The sequence below is a fragment of the Mus caroli genome, chromosome 2, assembly GCF_900094665.2.
Source record: "Mus caroli chromosome 2, CAROLI_EIJ_v1.1, whole genome shotgun sequence".
NCBI classification, from domain to species: domain Eukaryota; kingdom Metazoa; phylum Chordata; class Mammalia; order Rodentia; family Muridae; genus Mus; species Mus caroli.
In genome coordinates, this window is record NC_034571.1 from 58,707,182 (window position 1) to 58,730,299 (window position 23,118).

General features: G+C 39.0%; 1 protein-coding gene across 6 annotated transcripts in view; it reads right to left on the reverse strand.

Moving 5' to 3' along the window:
* Positions 1–923: 923 nt before the first annotated feature.
* Fign (fidgetin, microtubule severing factor) overlaps positions 924–23,118 on the reverse strand; it is a 123,895-nt gene continuing 101,700 nt past the window's right edge. For 4 of the 6 annotated variants that reach the window (XM_029474388.1, XM_029474387.1, XM_029474389.1 and 1 more), the window contains one exon: positions 4,577–7,941. In XM_029474388.1, the coding sequence (XP_029330248.1) occupies positions 5,687–7,933 (2,247 nt within the window). In that variant the 5' untranslated portion in view covers positions 7,934–7,941 and the 3' untranslated portion in view covers positions 4,577–5,686. Of the gene's footprint in view, positions 7,942–23,118 lie in introns of all 6 variants that reach the window. The other 2 variants (XM_021155239.2, XM_021155244.2) reach the window with 1 other exon arrangement.

Sequence of the window (23,118 nt, forward strand, 5' to 3'; positions counted from 1 at the left end):
CATATAGGGAACTTCGAAGCACCATGACTCCATGTGTGTTAATTCCTTTGGGAAGTGCCATTTTTAATTTTGTTTTTTGTTTTGTTTTGTTGGTTTTTGGTTTTTTGGTTTATTTTCAGTGTTGTGCAGGCCTGTGCAATGGTGGTGTTTCCATTCACTGATATCAGGAGTCACAGAACTAAAAGGAAGGCATTTAAAACCACCAAAGACTGCAGTCAGGAATCATTAAGTACTATGTTTCTCTTAAATTTAGGAGCTGAGGGTGTCAGTCAAAAGAATGTAACACATGTTTCTATTTGTTTGTCTTAAGTAGTCTGATTGCCAGTGTAAAATACTTGGGAATGCTAACATGTTTCTCAGAGATGGGCGAGCAGTGACAAAGCTGCATTTCTTAGGTTCTAAATGGGACCTTGATGAAGACCTACACAGTGCACAATTTTTTTTCAAGTCCCTTTAAGCAGTCTTGAGTTGTGGGTACAATTAAAAGTCCATCATGATCCCAAGTCCTCACGCATTATCCACCCTGCCACACTTTGCTAATGCGTCTTACCATTTAGCTTGCTGATACTGTTCAGTGTAAAGACAGTCTTTCTGAGGTAGACTGTTCAAGTTCAAGGACTAGTCTTTTTCGTACGAAATGCATGACATTCAAAAAAAGACAACAAATAAATACTACATGTACAATATGTAGCAATGAGGTAGAAATGGTTATAAAGAACAATGTCTGAATAGTCAGATGAAAAAAAAAGGAAAGCAAATAAAAAATGAATATTCTCTAGCAACTGTATCTAATCCACAAGGAAAAAAATCACTCATACACACAGATCCATACAGGGACGGAAAGGAAGGGAGGAAGAGAGGGAAGAAAAAAGAGGGAAATGGAGGGAGGGATGGAGACAGGGAGGGATGGAGAGAGAGAGAGAGAGAGAGAGAGAGAGAGAGAGAGAGAGAGAGAGAGAGAGAATATACCTATGCCTAGGGAGAGAAGAAGCCTAGAAATAAACTTTTGCTTTTTTTTTTCCTTTTGTTTCATAAGACAAAAAGAAGAAATGAATGTGCTCCCAACCTTGGCGCACTACAAAACCATTTTATAAATATTTAACATTCTATAGGACTGATTCATATCTTCTCACACCACTCTGTGGCAAGGCTGACCCAGGCTGCCCACATTCTACATATCACTGAGACAGGGAGGTGAGATTTCCCTGCTTTCAGTCTAATTGTCTTTGACAATTGCAGTGCCTAGTGCTACACCCCTTGTGTTGTATTTAAAAACAGGGGAAAGAGGAGAGACTTGTTCATTAAAGATGCAGTATCCCTGGTTCACACAAATGCATCTGGCAGGTTCAAAATCGAATGTCAACCAAAGGTCTTAGCAGACTGTGAGCTTTAGTTCATGGGTTGGTTAGTCACAAGTATGGCTGGTGGTGAATTCTGAAATACTAATCGCGTTGTCTTTGCTAGCGTCTTTCATTACATCAGCAAATGATTCAAAACTGAAGGTTTTACTAAAATAAAAAGTCATATTTGAACAGAATTTTGAAGTAGTCATGTGTATTTTGGCACGTAGGAAAAAAGAAAGCAAGCAGTTACCTCTAGATAATGTGAAAAAACGGGTTCATTTTAAAGTTCAAATAGGTAGTGGTTGACACAGCACACACACACACACACACACACACACACTAATTATACTTATATTTATATTTATATATATTAGAACTTTAGTGGCCTCAATAGTTCAATAAACTATGTGCCTTTCACTCTGTAATATGGACTTAATAATCAGGATTCCCAATTCTTGCTAAGAAACATGAGAGTGGGCATACAGAAATACCTTCCTGCTTGAGGTTGGATATATTTTCAGAGGAAGAAATTCTAAATGCCTCTAAAACATCCTTTCCAACTCAGAAATATATTTAAATTTACAATGACCTATTGCAAGAATTAATTTGGATTTTTTTTTGGAAGTCTACATTTCAAAACTGCATAGCCAAGTGCTCTGCAGCCTATGTAAATTGACCTTGCATTTAGTATAGCCTCTGGATAGTGTTTATCACTTGTCCAGATGGTGTTTGGCCTATGTATTTTAGTGGAATGGTTTATTTTCTCCTTGATAGGTTTCAAATGCACAAGAAAACATTATACCCGTCTATCTGCATTTGAGTAGAATACAAACTGACTAATAGATAAACATTCTGTGTGAGAGTAAATAGCCTTAAAGTATACTGCCTTCACATTCCATTGACCAGCTCAGTCAGCAAAGTTCTCCACATTGTCACTAATGTTCTAAATATTTTGGAGAGAAACAAGCCAGCAGCATAGAGTATTTTCACTAGTGTCCCATATATACCCACGATGAACTACCTCTTGAATGTCTATTGATCCTTTGCCTGAAGTAGTCTCCCCCTTCCTCCTTTTCATCCCTGTTGGAAATGTTATTACAGTTGTGAAGAAGGAATTAAGGGTTGTAAAGGAGGCTGGTTGGATCTCCTCCTGCAACTGGAAAGGATTGACTGGTTCACTACCTTACACTCATTAGGAGCCTCCTCCAAATTCCAAGCAATCAAAGACAGGCCAACAGTTACCTATTTGTTCTAGGGCTGAATATCCATGCTCACTTCTGGAGATCTGGAACTTGTTCTCCCCCAAGCTCTCAAATGGATGGTCAGAAAAGATGTCCTGATTATGATAGTTCATTGGAGTTTTCACACTGCTGTCACATGGAGTTCAAAACCTTGCTAGAGAGTGAGTGTTTCATTTCTTCAACTTGCCTGCTTTGCTATCAGATAATTCTAGACTTGGGTAGGCTAAGTGAAAATTACATATAATTTCAAGCTTCTGCTCAATGCATGGATCTCAGACCACTCATATCTCAAACTAATCTTTAAGTCATTCATATCTCAAACTAATTTAAAGCCATTTAAAGCTATCAGCCAACATGTATGACTTCAGTTTATTATCAGTACTGTGAGAACAAAGCACAATTGTCATCTCATATATTTGGCATTAAGTCCCGCAAACCACACACCAAACAATGTGGGTTAATACTGGGTTCTCGAAGGTTGACTAAAGAGGATTGGGTTTGTCAAAACATGCCAGATGTTTTTACTTTTCACTTTATTAGTGAGCACAGCATATTGGTGGAAATGAGGTGTGAGCTCTAATAGCAAAGATGGGTCAGTACTGCACAGAGAATAAACTTGTGAATGAGGTCAATATGGGCTCACAAGTTCGTGAATATTAGAATCTCCTTATCATGGGCAGTGCACAGGGTAGATCCAGAATATGACTATAGCATTTAATCACTTGTGAAAAAGAGGACATATCTAAGTAGTATTATCATTTGTGTCTCCTTAGTGAAAGGCACTGCTTTTAAAATATGGGATCTATTTTAGAACAGTGTTAGTTGATAGATGTTCACAGTCCATTAAATTCTAGTTCATTTGCTCAGTTTTAGCAATGGGAAAAAAAAGAGAGAAAGATTACTAATCAAATATCATAAAATGTTTGAAATGCCACGAGTTCATTTTCTCATTCAGTTTCTCTGTGTTAAGTGTTTCAGAGAATTAACTTGTAGATGAGCTCAGGAAAAAAAAAAAGAAGGAAAAAAATAACAGAAAGACCTTTCATGGGGCTGCCATTGCATTTATTTAAAATTACCTTAAAAATGTACATCACTTATTGAATACACAAAATGCCAGTGCTTCGCAACAATTACTGCATCTCTAAATTTAAACAAAATTAAAAAAAAGAAAGAAAGAAAGAAAAAAGAAAAATAAAAGAAAAGAAAAGGAGGGAAAAACAGGAAAATACATTCAAAATGCTAGGCTGCTCTGATTCTGCACAGGCAGTGGCTGTGGAAAGCTCTGTCCTGCACTGTGACAGTGAGAGAGAGACATTGGTGAACTTCAGCCAGCTGTCAATGAAAACTTGCACATACTGCATAACAGAAGACAAAGAACGACCTGGTGGAAGCAGGAGCAGAGGGGCAGGGTGAGAAAGGACTGCCACATTGCTGTGTGGGAGTCTTCAGAGGCGAAAGAATGCATCAAGACTGGTGTTACGGGGGAAGTAGACAAAGGAGGGAAGAAAACACAACAGGACACAAAAGTCCCCACATTTGGCAAGCTCTGTTGTGGTATACATGTCCACGTCTAATTTCTCACTTGACTTTCCAAAAGAAACATAACGAAACTGAGGTAGAAATGAACGTAGGAGTTCTACAGCCCAGGGTGGGGGTGAGGTTGAGGATGAGAAGCGAGAAAGTGCACTCTGAAGATCGAAGTCTAGATGCGGCGTGTGGGAGGGGCACGTGTGGGAGGGGCTCTGCAGATACATGTGATTGGTTGCTCTTTTTTTTTTTTTTTTTTTTTTTTTTTTTTTTTTTAAGTTTGTGTGTTTGATTTGGTTCTATCCTCTGCTTTTTGTGAAACAGCTCTGTAAGCCTAGGAACTCTGAGTGAGTAGAATAGACTCTTCCCCTAGAGGTTTAGAAGAGAGCTTCCAAAACATACCACCTCCACCACCACCACCTCCACCACCACCAGCTCCACCACCACCACCTCCACCATGGCAGTAGAAGGCAGATACAGTTTGTAGGTTCTGTCACTTTCAGGGTCTTAAACAGGTCTGCAGCTGACTGCTCTAAACACCAACACAAACTGAAGACACAGCTTTTCAATTAACCAGTGTAACTTCTATGAACATTTCCACTTAATCATCATGGAGAGCAATGCATTAATAACTCTTCAGCAATTGTTCTGCTCTGGTTAATAATTCCCCATAATTAGTAAGAGAACTTTAAAAAAAAAACCCTTCCACTTCTACTTTTAAACTGTAAATATTCAGTTGTATCACACTTCAGTATTTTTCTTTTCTTTTCTGGATACATTCAAAATAATTTTCCTTGCTATTCTCCAATTGTTGAGGTAAACATACATTTTAATATAAAGTAACATTGAAGCCTACCCTATTACTCTCAGCAGTACATAGTGCTTTTAACACATTCCTTTGAGGTACTGTACAAATCACAATCACTTTCCTGAGTTTTTGCAGACAAGAACATTAAAAGAAATGAACTGCAGAAATTAAGGTCCAGATCACCGTTACCCTGTTTTACCTGTTCTTAGCTAACACTGCAGAACAGACAGGATTGAGGAATACTGTTGCTCTTAAAATGGCAAAAAAATCTGGTTTTCTGTTGTAACACAACCGTTCATCTCTTTAGTCCAATAGTGTTTGAAGTTAAAGCTCTTTATATTAGCACATGCCACCAATGTAATTGTGAGGCAAACAAACAAACAAACAAAAAAAATAAAGCACCACTCCAGGCACTTGACAGCAACTAAATCTCGAGAACAGCAGAATGGAATCAACACACGAGGTTCATGTCCTTCTGAAATCAACACACTTGCACCTTGCTTCTCGGTGAGTGTCATCTAGCTTGAACCGATCTGAGCATCCACATGTATATGCTTTCTGTCAGCTGGGGCTTCCAAATCAGAGGCTCTCATCTGATGCCTGCTTCTTCCAAAGCTACCCTGACTCTAAAGATGCAACATAATCGTTGTCTTCCCCAGTACCCTTAGCAATTGAAACACTACTGGAAAGGGGCTCTATTCCCTATGTAGCAGGTTTTATGTGTGTGCCAACATTCATTACATTTTTTTTCTTTTTTAAAGATGTTATCACTGACTGCAACCAAACATTTTGTTCCATTCAACATACATATCAAGCTCTTTTTGAGATATGCTAGGCTGAATCTTGCAGAAAGCATTTTCAAAGTCTTGATATGTAACGAGCCTTAACTGGCTGGGCATAATGGCTGAAAGGTCTGTAGCTGGCATAGCATGGAGAGGTCCCACTGCTGCTTCCTGACACAAATGAGCCACGTCTAGTCCAGAAAAGCCTTCTGTGCGCTGGACAAGCAGTGCAAACTCCTTGTCATTGAGACAGTAATTGTGCTGTGTGAGCAGCTGTACTATTATCTGGTGCCTCGCTGTGCTGTCAGGAAGTGGGATTAAAAGTCTTTTCATGAAGTACCTCCGAAGAGATTCATCTATTTCTTCTGGTTTACTGGTGGCACAAATGACTACGATTTGGTCCTCAGCCGAAGTTAGTACAGTGTCCAGCTGCATCAGAAATTCGGTTCTCATCCGACTGACTGGACTGTGTTCCTCGCCCACTTGAGAGGACAGAAGCATGTCAATGTCACTAACAAAAATCACCGAGGGCTGGCGACACCTGGCCACCAGAAAAGAGGCGTGGATGATTTTCTCCGCTTCTCCTAACCACTTTGCAACGAGTCCGGAACCAGCAATTTTGAAAAACGTGGCCCCTAGCTGACTAGCTATGCATCTGCCCAAAAGTGTTTTGCCTGTACCCCGAGGTCCGAAGAGAAGGATGCTTCTAGGTAAGGCGGTCAGCCCACTGAATGCATCTGACCTCAGCACTGGCCACAAAACCTCCTCCTTAATAACCGCCTTCACCAGGTCAAGACCAGCTATGTCGCTCCAGTCCACAGGAGGTCCTTGGGTGATGATCTCATTGGTGACCAGGTCAATGAGGTGTGTGTCAGTATTCTTCAGTTGCTCGTCCACAGAGTGGTTGGATGAGGTAGCTGCACGGAGTCCCGGACCTTGTATTGGATGAGCGAGGAGCTGCCGATGGTCGTCTCCGTGCTCACTCATGACTGGCGACGTATACTTCCCAAAGGATTCACTGGATCTTGATCCCAATGAATTTTTAGCAGTACTATAGGAAGGAGGGGTCAGAGCCCTACTGGACTGGCTGCTGAATTTCCTTTGCTGCTCAGAGGGCATCAGCTGCTTTGTTGGCTTAAATGCTAAGGATGATGTTTCAGCATTTCTGTCAAAGCCATTCCCCCGATTCGAGTTTGAAATGCTGTTGTCGGGCATTCGGTACATAGGACTCTGTGTCGATCTCTGTTGGCCATAGCTGTAATTTCCGTAACTGGAGTCCATGTCTCCTTGCCCTGCCATATAGAAAGCTTTCCTTTTCAGAGAACTTGCTGAATTGTTGGTCAGAGCAGAGGGTGCGATGGGTGTCAAACCATGACCTTGGTAGGTGTAGCCAGGGACGGTAGTGGGGGGCAGAGGGGTGGGAGCAGGAATTCCTGAAGGCAGGTATGCTGAAGGAGGAGGGGGTGCTCCCCCAGGGCTGTACCCAGACCCCACGGCAGTTTGAGGAGGATAACTAGCAGAGGGATAACTGTAACTGGAGAGATTGGAAGTCCCGTTGTAGCCTGGGACCAGGGCTGGTGGGGGAGGAGGAGGGGGTGGTGGCTGCAAAAGCCCAGAACTATGCAACGGGGACGGATGAGGCGAAGGAAGTGCAGGTGTGGCCTGGCTGCTGTAGGTAGAATGCAAATATGAGCCGTTGTATCCCGGAGCATATTCCTGAGATGGGAGCCCCGCATGAAGACTAGGTACTGTGTGGCTTCCACAGGTACTACTTGAGTAACTTGGCTCTGTCAGGTTGCTGGCCACCCCAGGGGAGCTCCCTATACTTGCCGAGACGTCTACTGGAGGGAGGGCTGAGCTGACACCAGCTTTGCTGGCAGTGATGACATCCGGCACACAGTTCATAGGATAAACGGCTTCTGAATTCAAGGAAGGCTGCCAGGGTTCGCTATCATTTTTCCGACCATTCACGAGTCCTGATGGTGTGTCTGAATAATTGCTGAGTACAGGTCGGTCTACGGGACCTTCCAAAATGCCAGAATACTTCTCTGCATATTTTTTCAGAAGGTTGGACGCAGTCAGAGCAGATATGTCATCATTCGCCCAGGCATACTGGTAGGTGCGCTGTAAATGACCTCTATAGGCTTCAACTTTGTGGGCGGGAGACCGAGTGGTAGAGGTGATGTCAAAGTGCTGTTCTGGCCACTGGGCATGCTCCGGCGTCCACTGCATCTTCAAGCCTAAGAATTGGACGGGAAAGATAATAAATTTACTTAGATATTCATCGGAACACATAAAGATCCCCCACCCTACCGCCCCCCAACTATATCTGCTATTTATTATCTTCCACTAACGATATGGAGGTGGACAAGAATCTTCCCAGGTTTTAATACATATTGTGATCTCTATAATATGAATTCTTCAAAATGGGGAGACATTAAACCCTGTAAAAAAGATAAATCCAATGTAATATAAAACTCTGTAGACATCAAAATAAAAAAAAAAAGAAAAGAAACGATAAAGGAGCCTTATTGCTGTCATAAACCCATAGAGTTACTTATTTAACATGAATACTACACACACACACACAATCCTGTCAAATTAGAATTCAATCATGGTTGTTTGCAATAACATATACACATACATTTTAATATGCATGCAGTACTGTTAACATGTATGCCACCTACTTATTCTGGCTCTTCCCATCAGTTTCTGTTTTATATTTTTAGCAATATAAAAATGAGACACAGCTGACAGATCGCATCTAGGATACCTCTCTTATTTGGTACTGAACACCTAGTTAGCACAGTATAATGCTCCCTGCACAGAACAATATGACACAGACATAGCAGGTCATTCCATAATCCAACTCTCATCTAAAGTGGCCCACGACAGTTTCAAATCTGCTTCGTGGAGTGCAGCAAAGCAATCTCCCAGGCAGCGCTCCACCGCTTTCATCGCACAAAGCCTACAACTCGGTATGAATTACAACTGGCTCCTTTTTGCCTCTCAGTTCTGTTGTTGAGTCTGGGGGGAAAAAAAAACAAGCATCACTTGTCTGCTGGGGCTTCTTGTGTTGTTCTCCCTCCTCCTCTGATAATCCTCCTCCCCTAATAGACTGAGATACCAGGAGAGGAGGGAAGAACATGAGAAAAAGAAAAAGGAAGTGAAGAAGGGATGGAAAGAGTGGAGAATCTGAATTTTAACCCCTTACATTTCTACAGTGAGCCCTCCATGGCAGAAAGTGGGTCCGTACAACTCATCCACGAGGTCACAGCAAGCAAACCTATCATTCTGCTAGATTGCTAACTGAAGCCACTGACTCTGTAGTAACCCTGAAATGAGGATTTTCTTACTTAAGAGAAAACCCTCAGTTATTAGAATCAGACAGTCATTTTAAATGATAACTTTGGAAAGACCTTGGGAATTAGCTGCTTCACACATCACAAAAGTAGTGCCCAAAGCGATTGATTTAAGATGCACCAGTGAGGCTTTCATCTAGTTAGTTACCAAAAAGTACTGGAACCCCAGTCTCCTCATTTTCAGTGCTTGCTCACTCATCTTAACTCTAATCTCTTCTCACTTGGAATGGACACTTCCTACTCTGCTATGGCTGTGTTAAGATTCTCTCCTTAATCTCTTTTGTATTATCCAAAGTGAATTTTGCAAACCATCTTGTGCCCTCTGGCAGAGAATCCTTGATAAGAGGAAGGCCTGGTCTAAATGAGGCATCTGTGGCATCCGTTCCCTTCCCTTCTGAATTCCCCAAGCAGTGTTGACAGCTCCCATCCCTTTCTGTTCTCCTCCCCCAACCACTTCAGCCCTGCTTTGCCTGACTCTGGCTTTTGACATGGCCAGCTTTGACTCGCTGAGCTAAACTGAACAGAGCACACAGTTTGGTAACAGAATGGCATGTTGATTCCCTTCTGACTCCGGCTTCCTTGTTTGCAAAACCACTGCACCAGACAGTGGAAGTTAATTAGCAGGAGGATGCTGTGCTAATTGTGTTAATTTACAAGGTTTTAGTCAAAGAGAATCATGCCAGGGCTGGCACTGCTGTCATGCTTCCGACTTAATGATTAAGAAATACTGAAAACAAGGTGGGAAGGATTGCAGTAATTACACAATAAATGAATAAAGCAACAGGATTCATTTGCAAATATATTTTACTGCCGTTGGACTCATTTGCATTTGGATTTTTAAAAAGGATCCATGCAGATATTCATTTGCAAATCACCAACTCAGTGAAATTAAGTTTGGATGCCGCACAAGTCTAAGTTAATCAGCCTTTCTATGTGTGTGTGTTTTGTAAAAATACTAAAGATCTTAGTTCTTTTGTATATGCAACATACTCCCCACTTTACTTCAAATATTCATAGGTTTGTTTAAGACTATGCATACTGTAAAACAATCAAATCAATTTGGAAATTATTATTGTGAACCCCGAAGAAGCACACTTTTATCCTCCCACTCAGAGAAAGAGGAAGGAAGGGTTGGTGAGCGGGGCTCTGGGAAGAAGTGAAGTGATCTTCTAATTGTTTCTGCTTTCTCAGTCATTACTCTTTAAGAGGAGAAAAACACACCACAACGTGGGTGATATGACTGAACTACACTTGAAGGGGGAAAGGATGCCATTTTAATGAAGTGGCTTTTCAGGAATCATACTTTCACTAGACTCAACTGGAAATTATTAAGGGCAAATCACCAGGAACCAATCGCAAGTAATCAGCATCTAACTTCTTCCAGTGTCAAGGGATTTACTCCGAGCCTAACAAAAAGGAGAGAATATCAATGTAACGGCAGTGTCGAGCTAAAAGACCTACACATTCATTAATCCCATGATTATTTTCAAGTAATTTCTATTAGGATTTTTTTCCTCTTTAAAAAAAAAACCTGAAAATATTGAGTAGTAAAAATAAGAACACATACGCTCTGATGGGACATATTAATAGACAAACATGAATATGTGTCTCAAGAATAATTTAGAAGTCACAGGACTACTGTCCGGTGTACGTGTAGGCAAGCGCAGCCCATGCCTGGCAGCACACATGCATGCATAGGCAAGCACACAGACTGAACGGATTCGGCTCCCTTCCAGTTACTTGAGGTGATTGCTTGTTGGATTTAGTTAATAGCCAGGACAGAAAGAAATAACCTTTAATAAAAAGTGAACAATGAGAAAAAATGGAAGGCAGGGCCGCTCTGACTTGGTTTAAGCAAAGTTTTCTTACGAATTAATTGCTTATAACAATGCAAACATGATTTTAATATGTTATCATTGCTTTAAGCGCTAAGCCTATGCACTTGGAACAAAATAGATTGCCCACTTAAACTGGGTCTTTCTGTGCAGTTTTAATGTAGCAAAACTAATTGAATTTTCAAACGTTTATATTTCTTCTGAAATGAAGCAAAGATCTCTATCCATCAAAATAATTCATTGGGATAGTTACTGGATTGAATATGTTTATTGATGTAACTGAAAGTTTACCTATTGATACATACTAAACAATATCCTTAGCAATAGTGAGAAAGGTAAGTCTGATGTCTGTCTAACCTGAAGGAAAAAGGAGTGTTCCTCTCTTCTGGGAGAGCCTTGGAACCATAATCCTGGAACCATAATCATAACCCTGATGTTACTGAGATGTACAGGAGTCAGTGTTGAGGGCCCTGGTGGGGCCTTGAGAACATAAAGAGCCTATTGACCAGTGCTTGAATCTTAGCATTATGTGTTGGGGGAGGGCACCAAATGTATTGCTGTTGTTGATCTTGTTTACTGGTGGTGACACAGTGGAAAAATGTGGCGCCAAATGTTCTTTGAACAAAGGTATACAGTGCCCCAGTTGACTGTATCACCGTTGTCTGGGAGAGCAGAAGGCTTCTGGTACTAAAGCAAGGAGATGAGTTAAAGAAAAGAAAAGGAAAAAAGCTTTGATGTGATTTTTCCTTAGACCATACAAAGAAAAGAAAATCCCAAGAATGATGCTATTTTACACTTTAGAAACTTGTCTTCAGAACAACAATTCCCAATGTTGTTTAGAGGTATCATACATAGTACAGTAAAGACAAATGTCAGAGAATAGTCAGATGCAGACCTATAACATTAATTCTAGCATTTGGGAGGCTGTGGGGTATTCACGAATAAGAGGATAGCCTGGGCTACATAGAGATATCTTGTCTCTCATATAGTTTTTCTTCTCCTTTCCCCTCCATAAAATATAGGAAAACAATAGCTATAGATTTTAAAGATAATTTAAAAGTGCTCCAAAATGATAATTTTTATTTTGTAAAAGATGAGAAATTTCTTACCACAGCTGGCACATCTTATGGTACTTATGTTTAAAAATAATTAACAAAGTTTATTGATGATTTATCAGAAATGTTACCTATAGATGGCAGACATAACAGTAAATCTCTGACCATTTTGTTCTCCTGTTCTTACCTCAGGATGAACTCTGAACATCTAAATGTGCATCCCTTTGTTTTACACACCAAAGTGGGCATTTGAATGATATCTGCCGTTCTTCACATTACTGACCATCTTAGAATTCAGTACCTAAACAGTAGGTGCTTTACAGCTTTCATTTTGAAAATGAAATTTCATTTCATTTGGAAACCAAACAACCAAAATGTCTAATGTCTTGCCTCAGTTTCAAGAATTTAAAGAAAACAAATAAAACATAGCAAAAGTGAAGGGAATAATATTTAGACAAGGGAGAGAATTAGAAGCAAAAAAAAAAGTATGTCTCCTAGAATCTATTTTTAGCATATGTTGCTGGGAGAACTAGTGCCCAACTTTAATACACTTGTGGGATTCAACAGTTCTAGGTGTGGAAAGATAGACCCCGGCTGTGTTACCATGGTGGCACCTCTACCTGCTAAGGACCTTTCATTGTTATGTTTCCTTAGACTCCTAAGTGTAAGGACACAAGGCAAACATTACAGGTGTAGAGAGGGCTTGCGCTTGGGTAGCTCTGTGACACAATCTTTGTGGTAACATGCCTATTATGTTCTGTGGGTGACTGTACTCTGAACTTTGCATTACTTAAAAAAATCTACTTGAAGTACCATACTACAATATTTATCAAATTTTTTTGTACAAAGCATAGCTGCTGGAATAAACAAGAGTAAAATAGTTATAAGGGTTTTGAGCCTCTGCAGTCTGTTGATATAGCAACTTCATCATCCCTTATGTTAGGAAACGGTTGTACAAGTACACAGAATGTTCAAGATTTCAAGGAGAGAGAATCAAATTCACTGGCCCCAAATACAGCTTCAGCAGCGAAGAGCCTTCAGAGAGAGGGGCTGCAAAGCTCCTGGCTCCAGACTCTGGCTCGGCTCTGTGTGATGTTTCCTCATTGCCTTCCTTCAAGGGGATGAGGAGCAATCGTAGTGATTTGCCAGATTCTGCAGCTCTCTCTCTCTCTCTCTCTCTCTCTCTCTCTCTCTCTCTCTCTCTCTCCCTTCGTCTATGCACTTTCAGCAGCAAATTGACTACCATGACCCATTTCATCTGGAAAACACCTCACTCCATTTCCTAAGGTTGGCTGGGCTTAAAATACAAGGAAAAGGATAGGAAAGGGTGGGGGAAAAGCACAGGGCACTTTATCTGTACTCGGTTCACACACTTAAGGGTTTTATAGTATGAATGCAATACAGAAGTTCTCAAATTTATTTAGTACACAAGTTGAGAGCATTCAGCATCTAAAACCTTGGGGCTCCATAAGGAAGCTAAATCAAAGGAATTTCTGCTTTGTTTACCATTATTATTATTGTAAATTTCTTAAAAATAGACTCTTGCTTAAGGAGATTAATATATTTTTAGGATGTCCCAGTCCAAACACAATTGCCTCTCTTCCATATTGGGATTCCATTTACTGTGTGCTTATAGTTTGGAGACTATTTTGTATACCAAAGAGTTTTAGTTTTAATCATAACTAGGATGTTGGAATAGAAAGATACTGAAGAAAGTTGTGCACATAAAGATGGTCTAAGGCCAGCGAAGTGACTCAGGATATGAAGATGCTTGTGATAAGAGTGATGGCCCAAGTTCAACCCTGAATCCCAAGTATAGGTGGAAGGAGAGAACTGACTCTAAAAAAAAGTCTTCTATATATACATGTATACACACAGGCACACACACACACACACACACACACACACATTTACTTTTTTTAACAAAGAAAGTTCTAGAAGTTCGTTTAAAAAATTAAAAACTCTTAGCCTTGCACGTCAGCTATATGATGCTACTTGTTCTCATCTTTGGAAGAGTTGCTTGAACTCACTTTGCTATAAAATGTACAGGTGAGAGCCACGCCTGTTTGGTCTGCAGACAAGACTACCTACAGTAATAATTTTTTAATGTGAAAATATTTCCCAAGTATGAGCCATACAACCATCACGGATTTTTATTTTAAAAATGCCATAGATATTTTAAACACAAAATAATGTGACTGGGACAGGAAAATACATGTAAAACTACTCCCCGTTTAAAAAGAAACCAAGACAGTCACTGAAAAGGCCAATTTCCAGTGTGGATGTTGTTACAAGAAAGGTATAGAAAGTCTTTCAAGATCGCTTTAATCAAAAAGGTGTCAAAATTCAAACTGCTAGCTGGGCACAGAGGGACAGGTCTGAAACTCCAGTACATGGCAATCGGAAGCAAGAGAGTGACCAGTTCAAGTCTATGCCGAGTTGCTCAGTGAGATAGGCCTCAAAAACAAATCAGTGGCTTTCGTAGCATTTTCTTTAGTTTTCATGTTGTTTTGGTCTCCATGTAAGGGGGAAAGGAAGCTTAAAACAAATGACTAATTTTAATCTGCAGTCTCAAAATGAGATACTTTGTATTATTTACTGATATTGTCGTTTTTCCTCTCCTTATATTAGTTTCATACCTGAAAACTTCAAATTGCAATCATTCTGAAACACTCTCTAATCCAACTATATTTGTATGAGAGAGTCTTTTAAAAAGGTATTGAAGAGATTTCTGGCTAACTGGTCTTCTGGATAAACTTAGCTCAGTTGCTTCACCCTCTGGCAGAAAGAGCCTCACCGGCATATCAGCAAGCAGTTTGCAAACTTGTGTTTAATATTCTCCAGCCCAAGATTTCTATACACAGCTAAGTTCATAGGATTAAAGAAAAAATAAAACCCATAAAAACAAAGACGACTTTATTCCCATAGTTCTCATTTAAGACTGGTGAAAAGATGAGACACTGCACTCTGCTCTGTCAGATGTGTGCCAAATCTGCAAACCAGCTTCCCACCTTAGGTACCACACCTCTCTATTTCCTCCTGTTTTGCAGGAATCTAACCCATCAGGCATGTTTATGGGTAAGAGGCTACAGAGCCGGGGTGAATTCATGACCATTGTACATAGAGCTTCAAAACTTCCAGTGTTGTTTCCAATGAAGCAGATTTCTTAAAATATAGCAAGTCCAAAAGGTTTTGAATTTTTAGTATAAACTAATTTTTTAAATGTAGTTACTTTTGAAGGAACTAAAATTCCAAATGCTACATTTTAATATCCTTACCCTACTAATCGGAGCACCAGAAACTTAACTGAGGGAGTTTGTTTCAATTCACTGTCATTGGTACAATAGTGGTTGATAACGGCACCTTCAGAAACCTGGCCCGTGGCTGATCATTCAGTTTCCCCATGGCTTTGATTCTCAGATATTATTTCTCAGTATTTCTCTCACCCCACCTCCATCATTCTTAATATTCTCACTTTAACATGCTATGGATTCTGACATCACAGGGCAATGCATGATTTAATAGTCAACTGCATCAGCCTTAGTCCAACATTCATGAGGTTAAGACACCCCCAAAGAGACAGATCACATTGAGGTGACAGAGCTTGCTTCACAGGTCACTATTTCAGGGTTATTAAGAGCTTGTGTTCATTACAGCCATAATAATTTGAACTTGGGTGGCACGTACCTTGTCCTCAAATTTAACTTGTAGATAACTTATGATTTGAGTTAAACTTCCTTAAATCCATTAAATTCTGGCTACACAAAGAAAATGTTCACTCATAAGAACATGGCTAAATGAAATGGTGACTATTTGCCCACCCTGGCAAGCATGGATGAACCTCAGTATGTGAGGAGTAATTGGTCATTATTTTTAATATGGAGCTCTGGAGGAGGAGACAGTAGGTTCACTGCAAGTTGGCGCCAGCCTTGTCTACACATGAGTTCCAGGCCAGCCAGAACTATTTAGCAACAGACAGTCTCCAAACAATAGATAAATCAATAAGAAAAATGTGAACAAAGTACACGAGTGGAAGCAAACACTTATACAAAGAAAATTATGCTGAAGATAGGATACACATTCAATGTGCAACCAGCATACATACCATATGGTTTAAAGCAACTCAGGAAAGAATGGTCATAATTCAAATAAGTACTTCTTTTATTCCAGGGAGGGGGTGTCTTGAAATTTCTAGTACTTAAAATCAAATTGATAACTGAACAGTCACACAAAACCTCTGAAGTTTTAAACTAAAATTTTGACATGTTTCTGTGTGTGAGAAGGGACAGGTTTTTTTTGTTGTTGTTGTTTTTTTTGTGTGTGTGTGTGTGTGTGTTTTCATATTACTACAAAGGCCTGAGTAATAATTCATTATAATAGTAATCAAAACAAACATAAACCAGGGCCACACCCGTGTCTAGCCTAGAGTAATTCACAGTGTTAAATGCCTGTGCATCCACCTATGACCAAGCACATGAAAGCAATTCATACTGCGATACTGAGCTGCTAAAGCCAGCTACCATTGACTCACAAACAAGAAAGAGCCCAAGGTAAGAGGGCTGGCCCTGCTTTTGCTCCTGCTGAATTTTAGGCAATTTATAATCAGTTACAAGAGTGCTTCCTAGTTAACCTTTAAAGTTGTTCCTTTCCAGACTCTCATTTCTCATGCTGTCTCTTCTCTTCTCCCATGCATGTTTTTCAATCCATTAAGGCTATCTACCCTTCCTCCCGTTCTGTTTGTCATACAAGGATCATCAGGACATAGCACATATGTCCATAGGGACTGCGGAAGCTAATGAATATGTATGTTCTGTGTCACAACAGAGCGCTCCCCTTGTTCAGCAGAATCAATCCTCTTATGTGTGTAAATAACAGGTGAGCTGTAGCACACAGGAGTAAATGGGGTTAACACAACCAGAGAGCCCCATGTTACATTCATGGAATCCAGCCTAGAACAATACAGACATCCAACACAGTACATATTACTAAGTATTTTTTTTTTTTTGAAAATGGACTTTGTAGTGTTTCTAATTCCCACCATTATGAGTCTGAGGTTATTACTCCTGACTGGGAAAATACCATATTTATGTATGATGTGCATCTGATATCACAATCCAGGCTTGCCGTGCACTTCCTCACCCATGGTCCTTAATTATCATGTGAGCCACTGCCCACACACATAACTAATTGTAAACATTTACTTGCATATGTGCCTTTTATTTGAGACATCTAAGTCCAGTGCTTGACTTAGATTTATCTACTTATTTAGAAAAGAATTTGTGTGTTTTGCCTGACTCTACATTTGTGCGTCATATGTATGCCTGGTACCCAGAGAGGGTTGGTGATATCTGTCCCTAGAACATGGCCACTTGACTTTCCAAGTCGCCATGTGGGTGACTGGAATTGAACCTGGGTCCTGTGAAAAATGTAGCAATTGCTCTTAACAACTGAGCCAGCTCTCCAACCCCCAGTTTAATTATATTTAAATTGAACTTCATTCTTGCTCAATATAGCAAACTGATAGGTCAATCAACAAATTTAGAATTTTCAAACACACCATGATCTTGCCAGAGATGTAATTTGCATCCATCATTTTTCTGTATCCCTTTAGAATTTCATTCTTAAAAAAAACCCTTTCCATAGAATAAACGAGTTAAGTCTACTTATTTAAGGCTGAGAGTTCTCTCATTAGACAAGGAAGTAAGAATAAAATTTATATATCACACGATAGCCCCTCAAAAATTTCCCTTAAAAACTCTTTAGGTAAGTTTAAATTCTGGAACCATACACAAAATTTGTCTAGGTTATTTATGCAATTTTCTCCTTTTTTGGTAAACTGTACATTAATTTTTAATGTGGTACAGAATATTGTGTCTTGGATATGGAAAGAACACTCAATAGTGAGGGCTGTGTGATACAGTGCATTAATTCAGTGTTCTTTACTCCAGGGACCTGTGTATAATTTAATTCAGCCTGAAGAAAATAACTTTGATCTGAAAGCACTAGGAAAACCTCCATAAGAAAAGTTCTGCTAAGTTTAGTACTGTTATTTTTCCATATGGGAGGATGCAGGAAGACACTGCTGTAAGCCAGGGTCTGCAGGTAAGGCTTCTTCACAAGACCTGGGGTTCATTACTTTTACAGTGTTAGCACACTACCCTATTTTGGTGTGGTGAATTGCACACGAACTCCATCTACCTTTGCAGTGCTCTGATTTCCAGCCAACAAAAGTGCAGTGTGAATGAAAGGCCAACCATTAGTGCTGTTGGCTTATTCACTGGTGTATTCTGAGACAATAGCAGGAAAGGGTGCAGTATCTTCAAAGCAGGGGGCGTTTCTCATTCTGGAGTGAGTAAGTTTCATAAAGCTAACCCATGGGAAATGGGGAAATGCTAATATCAGGAATGACACTAGTTAAAGAAATACTTCCAATACTATCTTGACATGATTCTCTCTGTCTCCCCCACCCTCTCTCCCGTGTGTGTGGGTGTGTGTTGTAGCCATGTGTGTGCAATCTTCTGTGTGTGCCCACAAAGAGACCAGACGTTGACTTTGAGTATCTTCCTCTATGACACTGTAGTCTCTCAGTCAATGTGGAGCTCACATTTTGTGCAGCCCCCTCATTGCTGGAGTTTGGCACATGGCTTCTTTATGTAAGAGCTGGGGAATGGAAACTTAAGCTGTCATGATTGCACAGGAAGCAACTTCACATATTGAGCCATGGCTCCCCCAGTCCTCGACTGTGTACTTTTGGACAATGGTTATCAGAATGTAATGTATTGTGATGATGGATAACATTGTTATGATTTTGAAAGGGCTCTAGGGTCTTACAGAATTAATGAAATGGGAGATCAACTCTTACCTGATTAATCACTTGAAGTACAATTCCATAGTCACAATCCAGTTTTCTTGTGGCTTAAAGGTCTCTACTCAAAAGTTTAGAATAAAGTTGTTTTAAGTAAGTTTAAAGCTACAATAAGTTAACTTCCTTATGGTCTAAACTATTGTAATGATTGTGGGCAGTGTTCCTAACATGTTTAGTATGGTATTCGTTTCTTAATAACTTTAGGAATGAGGATGTTTTCAATGAATTTTAATGATCAAATAATTTGATTGAAAGAGAATTTGTCAGTTGTAGTTGCTTGTGTTAAAGAATAAGCCAAGCACCAGCTGCTCCCTCACACCCAAACCACACTTCTTCTTTTTTCAATTTTCCTATTTTTCCAATTTTTAAAATCTAATTCACAAAATTTCTCTAAGCAACAGAAAAGCCAGCATCTACCCACAACTATTTGGTTGACACAAATAAACTACACAGATATTAAAATATAGGTTCATGTGTGTATGTGTGTGCGCGCGTGCGCGCATACGGGAACATGCACATAGGTGTTGATTTAAAAAGACAAAAAAGAAACTGAAGGTAAGAAAGAGATAAAAAAGGATTTTGATGACTGCTTTCATGCTGTAATTAACCTATGATTTACAACACTTACAATAGATTATTTTGGACCCCGAAATGCATTCTAATGAATTTTTAAGGGTGTTTTGGGGGTTAGGTGTTGGGGATGGGGTCCAAAGCCTTGTGCATGCTAAGCACATGCTATGAAGGTGAGCTTTACCCTCAGCCTCATAGAACATTATGTATTATTTAGCTAATGTGGATTGTGCACATCATAGTTTTTTATCAGAGTAAGCAATACTTAATTTTTTATCTATGCATTTATTACTTGTGACTTAAGCAAGGTCAAAAGCTTCACGAAGGAACACATTTACTAACCCATATCTTATTTATGATCTTGAGGTACATTGTGAATATTCATTTCTATAATTGAGAACCGACTTTGGGAAGCAACGGAATTTACACAAAAAGCAAAATATGTTCATTAAAACATATAATTGGTTAAGGTGGGCATGGTAGCAGTGCATGCATTGGTTAAGGTGGGCATGGTAGCAGTGCATGCATTGGTTAAGGTGGGCATGGTGCATTACAATCCCAGGATTCAGGATGTTGAGTCTGGGATCCTGAAGAGCAAACAAAAAGCAAAATACCAACAGTATCATAGAACTGGTGTATAATTATTGTTAATTAGACCCATTTTGTGTTTTGTATATAATGTTTTCTTTTTAATAATCAGCCCATAGACTTCGTGATGAATCGTACGTCCCATGACACCTCTCTGATGGCTGAACTGGTCCACCTGGAAAGCTTTGCTTTTTAATAAATCCTTTTAAAAACCATCAGAATGACCATGAGAAAGGATGCTGATTCCATTTATATTTTATATTTAATCTATGGCTATTCCCTGGTTACTTATCTAAGTCATGAAGATTTTTCAGATAAGTGTTTAATGGTGTCTTCTTTTGTATTTAATGCTTCTACATCCATTCATTATTTTTATATTTTGCCACAGAAATTATTTTATCCAGCCCAATGTCAAACTATATTATACTTTTAAGGAATCTATTATAAGGATATCATGAATTAGTGGCTTACATCCCTTGCTATATGTCCCAGAAGCATTGAAATGTTACTAGGGAATCCTGACAACAACAATGACAGCCTAATCACTTAGAGGCTTTTTACATTAAGGATTTTTTTTTTAAAATTCAATTTTAGTAGTAAAATTCCAGGCATGATTTAATAAGAGGTTAGCTGTAAAATGCAACTAAATAACACACTTTTTAAAATTAAAAAAAAAAAAGTTTGGTAGCTCACAAGTATTTTTGCCTGCTTTCTGAAATAATTGGTGCGAATCCATTAAACTTGTATTTTCTTTTCCTATATGTACATTACAATTAAAAATAAAACCAATAATTTGTGTTATGATTTTACATAGTCAGGGCATGGAGAAAACACAGCTGAAAGGTGAGTCTTTGAGTCTGGAGAGAATAACCTCCACAGAATAAACATGATTGAATGAATCGAGATTATAAGGTCCGACTCTCACCGGGAGCATGCTTCTGCACTCTGATGTCAGGGTGGTTTCTGGCTGTAAATGGGTATGCTTGAAACCAAACTCAAGTCCTTTGCAAGGGTAGTACAGTTTTCAATGACTGACTAGAAATTTTAATATTGATCATGACAATTTCCTGAGGATTCTACTATTTCTGACGAGAATGGCGTTAGGAAGACAAAGTAAGGAGAAACTTGTCATTATCTTCTTTTCATTAGTCATCTTCTCATTGAAGAACTGACATTTAAAAACATGTGTGATATAGAATCTCATATTTATATGCATTACATTGTGTGTAACTATTTTTATATTAAAATAGCTGTGCTTCATATTAAGTCCTCTTAAAATTAATATTGTATACGCGTATAAACATAAACTTCAAAAACAAAAAGAAATTTCCTCCTCTCTTTATCACTGAATATTACCAAGAAAAGGAGGGAGGGGTAAGGGGAAGAAGAAGACCTTGAGGAGAAGTAAAGTTGACCTTATTTAGATACAGTACTCAGCGAAGCCATTGCTGTTTTTGAGCAAACAAGATTGTGACTCATTTGTTCATCCTGCTTCGCAGGGTGTAAATTAGATGATGACTTGGACAATTCTCTCTTCCTGAGTGAGCTGGGGAAAGGAAACACTGATGGGGCTTTTCTAAGCTCTATTACACAGTGTGTGCATGCACACGCACACACACACACACATTCAAATAGGCACACACAGACACATGCACACACATGCGCAGATACATTCATACACACACACACACACACACACACACACATATATATATATGGAGTATTTTTTTTTCTTAGACAAGCTGTCGTAATTGAAATGAAGTCTAATCAGACTCATTACTGTTTTCAGCAATTTGTGCCACCAAAGATGCTTATTAGGTAACTGTGTTTAATAAACCACTCTTTAGAGAAACACCAGTAATGAGCTCTTAACAGCCAATCTTTAGCGTGAATGTAATGTGAAAAGCGTTCCTAGCACTGAATAGATTTTCACATTTAGTAGTGTCATAATTAAGCTCCTTGGATTGGCTGCTTGTGATGTTAGATTTATTGCAATAATCTTATTCTTTCTATTTTAAATGTATGTTAAATTACAGTCATCTTCTATTAGTGCTGAATTATATTCATTGTACAGAAAATTTTAGGCTGGTCCCAACCTGGTGAAAGGTTTTCAACTGGGGATTTGCTAACAGATGATAACCAAGGATTTTATAGCTGATAATTGGTACTAGCCTTTCCTCATCAGCATCTCCGCATCTTATAAAAATGTCTTCCTATCATTTGATTATGACAAATCGCAATAAGTTATCCCAGACACAAATGTGTTATGATAATTATAAAGAAAAAGTCACCTCTACTAAGGCAAAATATAGAAAATGATATTCTGAAAGGAGTGTTTGAAGAAATGTCAACCTTTTGCGTTAACAGATACAAATAAGATACTATTTTATTAGATGTTACCAATTAGGTTGCATTCTTTAAAATTTGAACATATTTTTACTCCTTGATTTCTTTCTGATTTGCAGCAGTACTAACTAGGCTGTTAATATTAACAGACTGCAATGATTATTTATTATTTATATATACCAGGGCTAGTCATAAGATTTAGCTTGGCCTATTATTATTATTATTATTATTTGAAGAGGACATATTGTACCTACCTCTAGGGAGAGGAGTTATTTCCATCCACAATGATGGGTATGATAAAACACGTATATGAATATAGAAGCATCACTGTTTATTCTATCAAGAGAGCATATCCTAAGTTATAGCCCTATGCATTGTAACTACATTCATATGAGTTGAATTTTTCTTAAAAGTACATTAATAATATTAAAAAAGGTTTCTGCTGTACATTTGTGAAAAAAACTCCTCATATAATAAGATAAAATATTTTTTGCTTCCTAACAGCTTCCCAAGAGATGACTCAATAAAACTGAAACAGTACTGTAGATATTCAGAAATTACAAAAATTCATAAAGTGGGCAAGCGAGAAAGAACACCCAGTAACAGTTTAGACCCATCCATGAAATTATGTTCAGAAGGATTCTGTTACGGGATGATCCTTCTTCCAGGAAACCGCTCTCTCCCTTTCTCCCAACCTCATAAACCCCAGGAGTCCTACCTAGAGCAAAGCAGGTCCCATAGCTGACTTGGGCTTTCTCAGTTGATGGGATCCTGAAATTTGAGGCTTAAACTAATG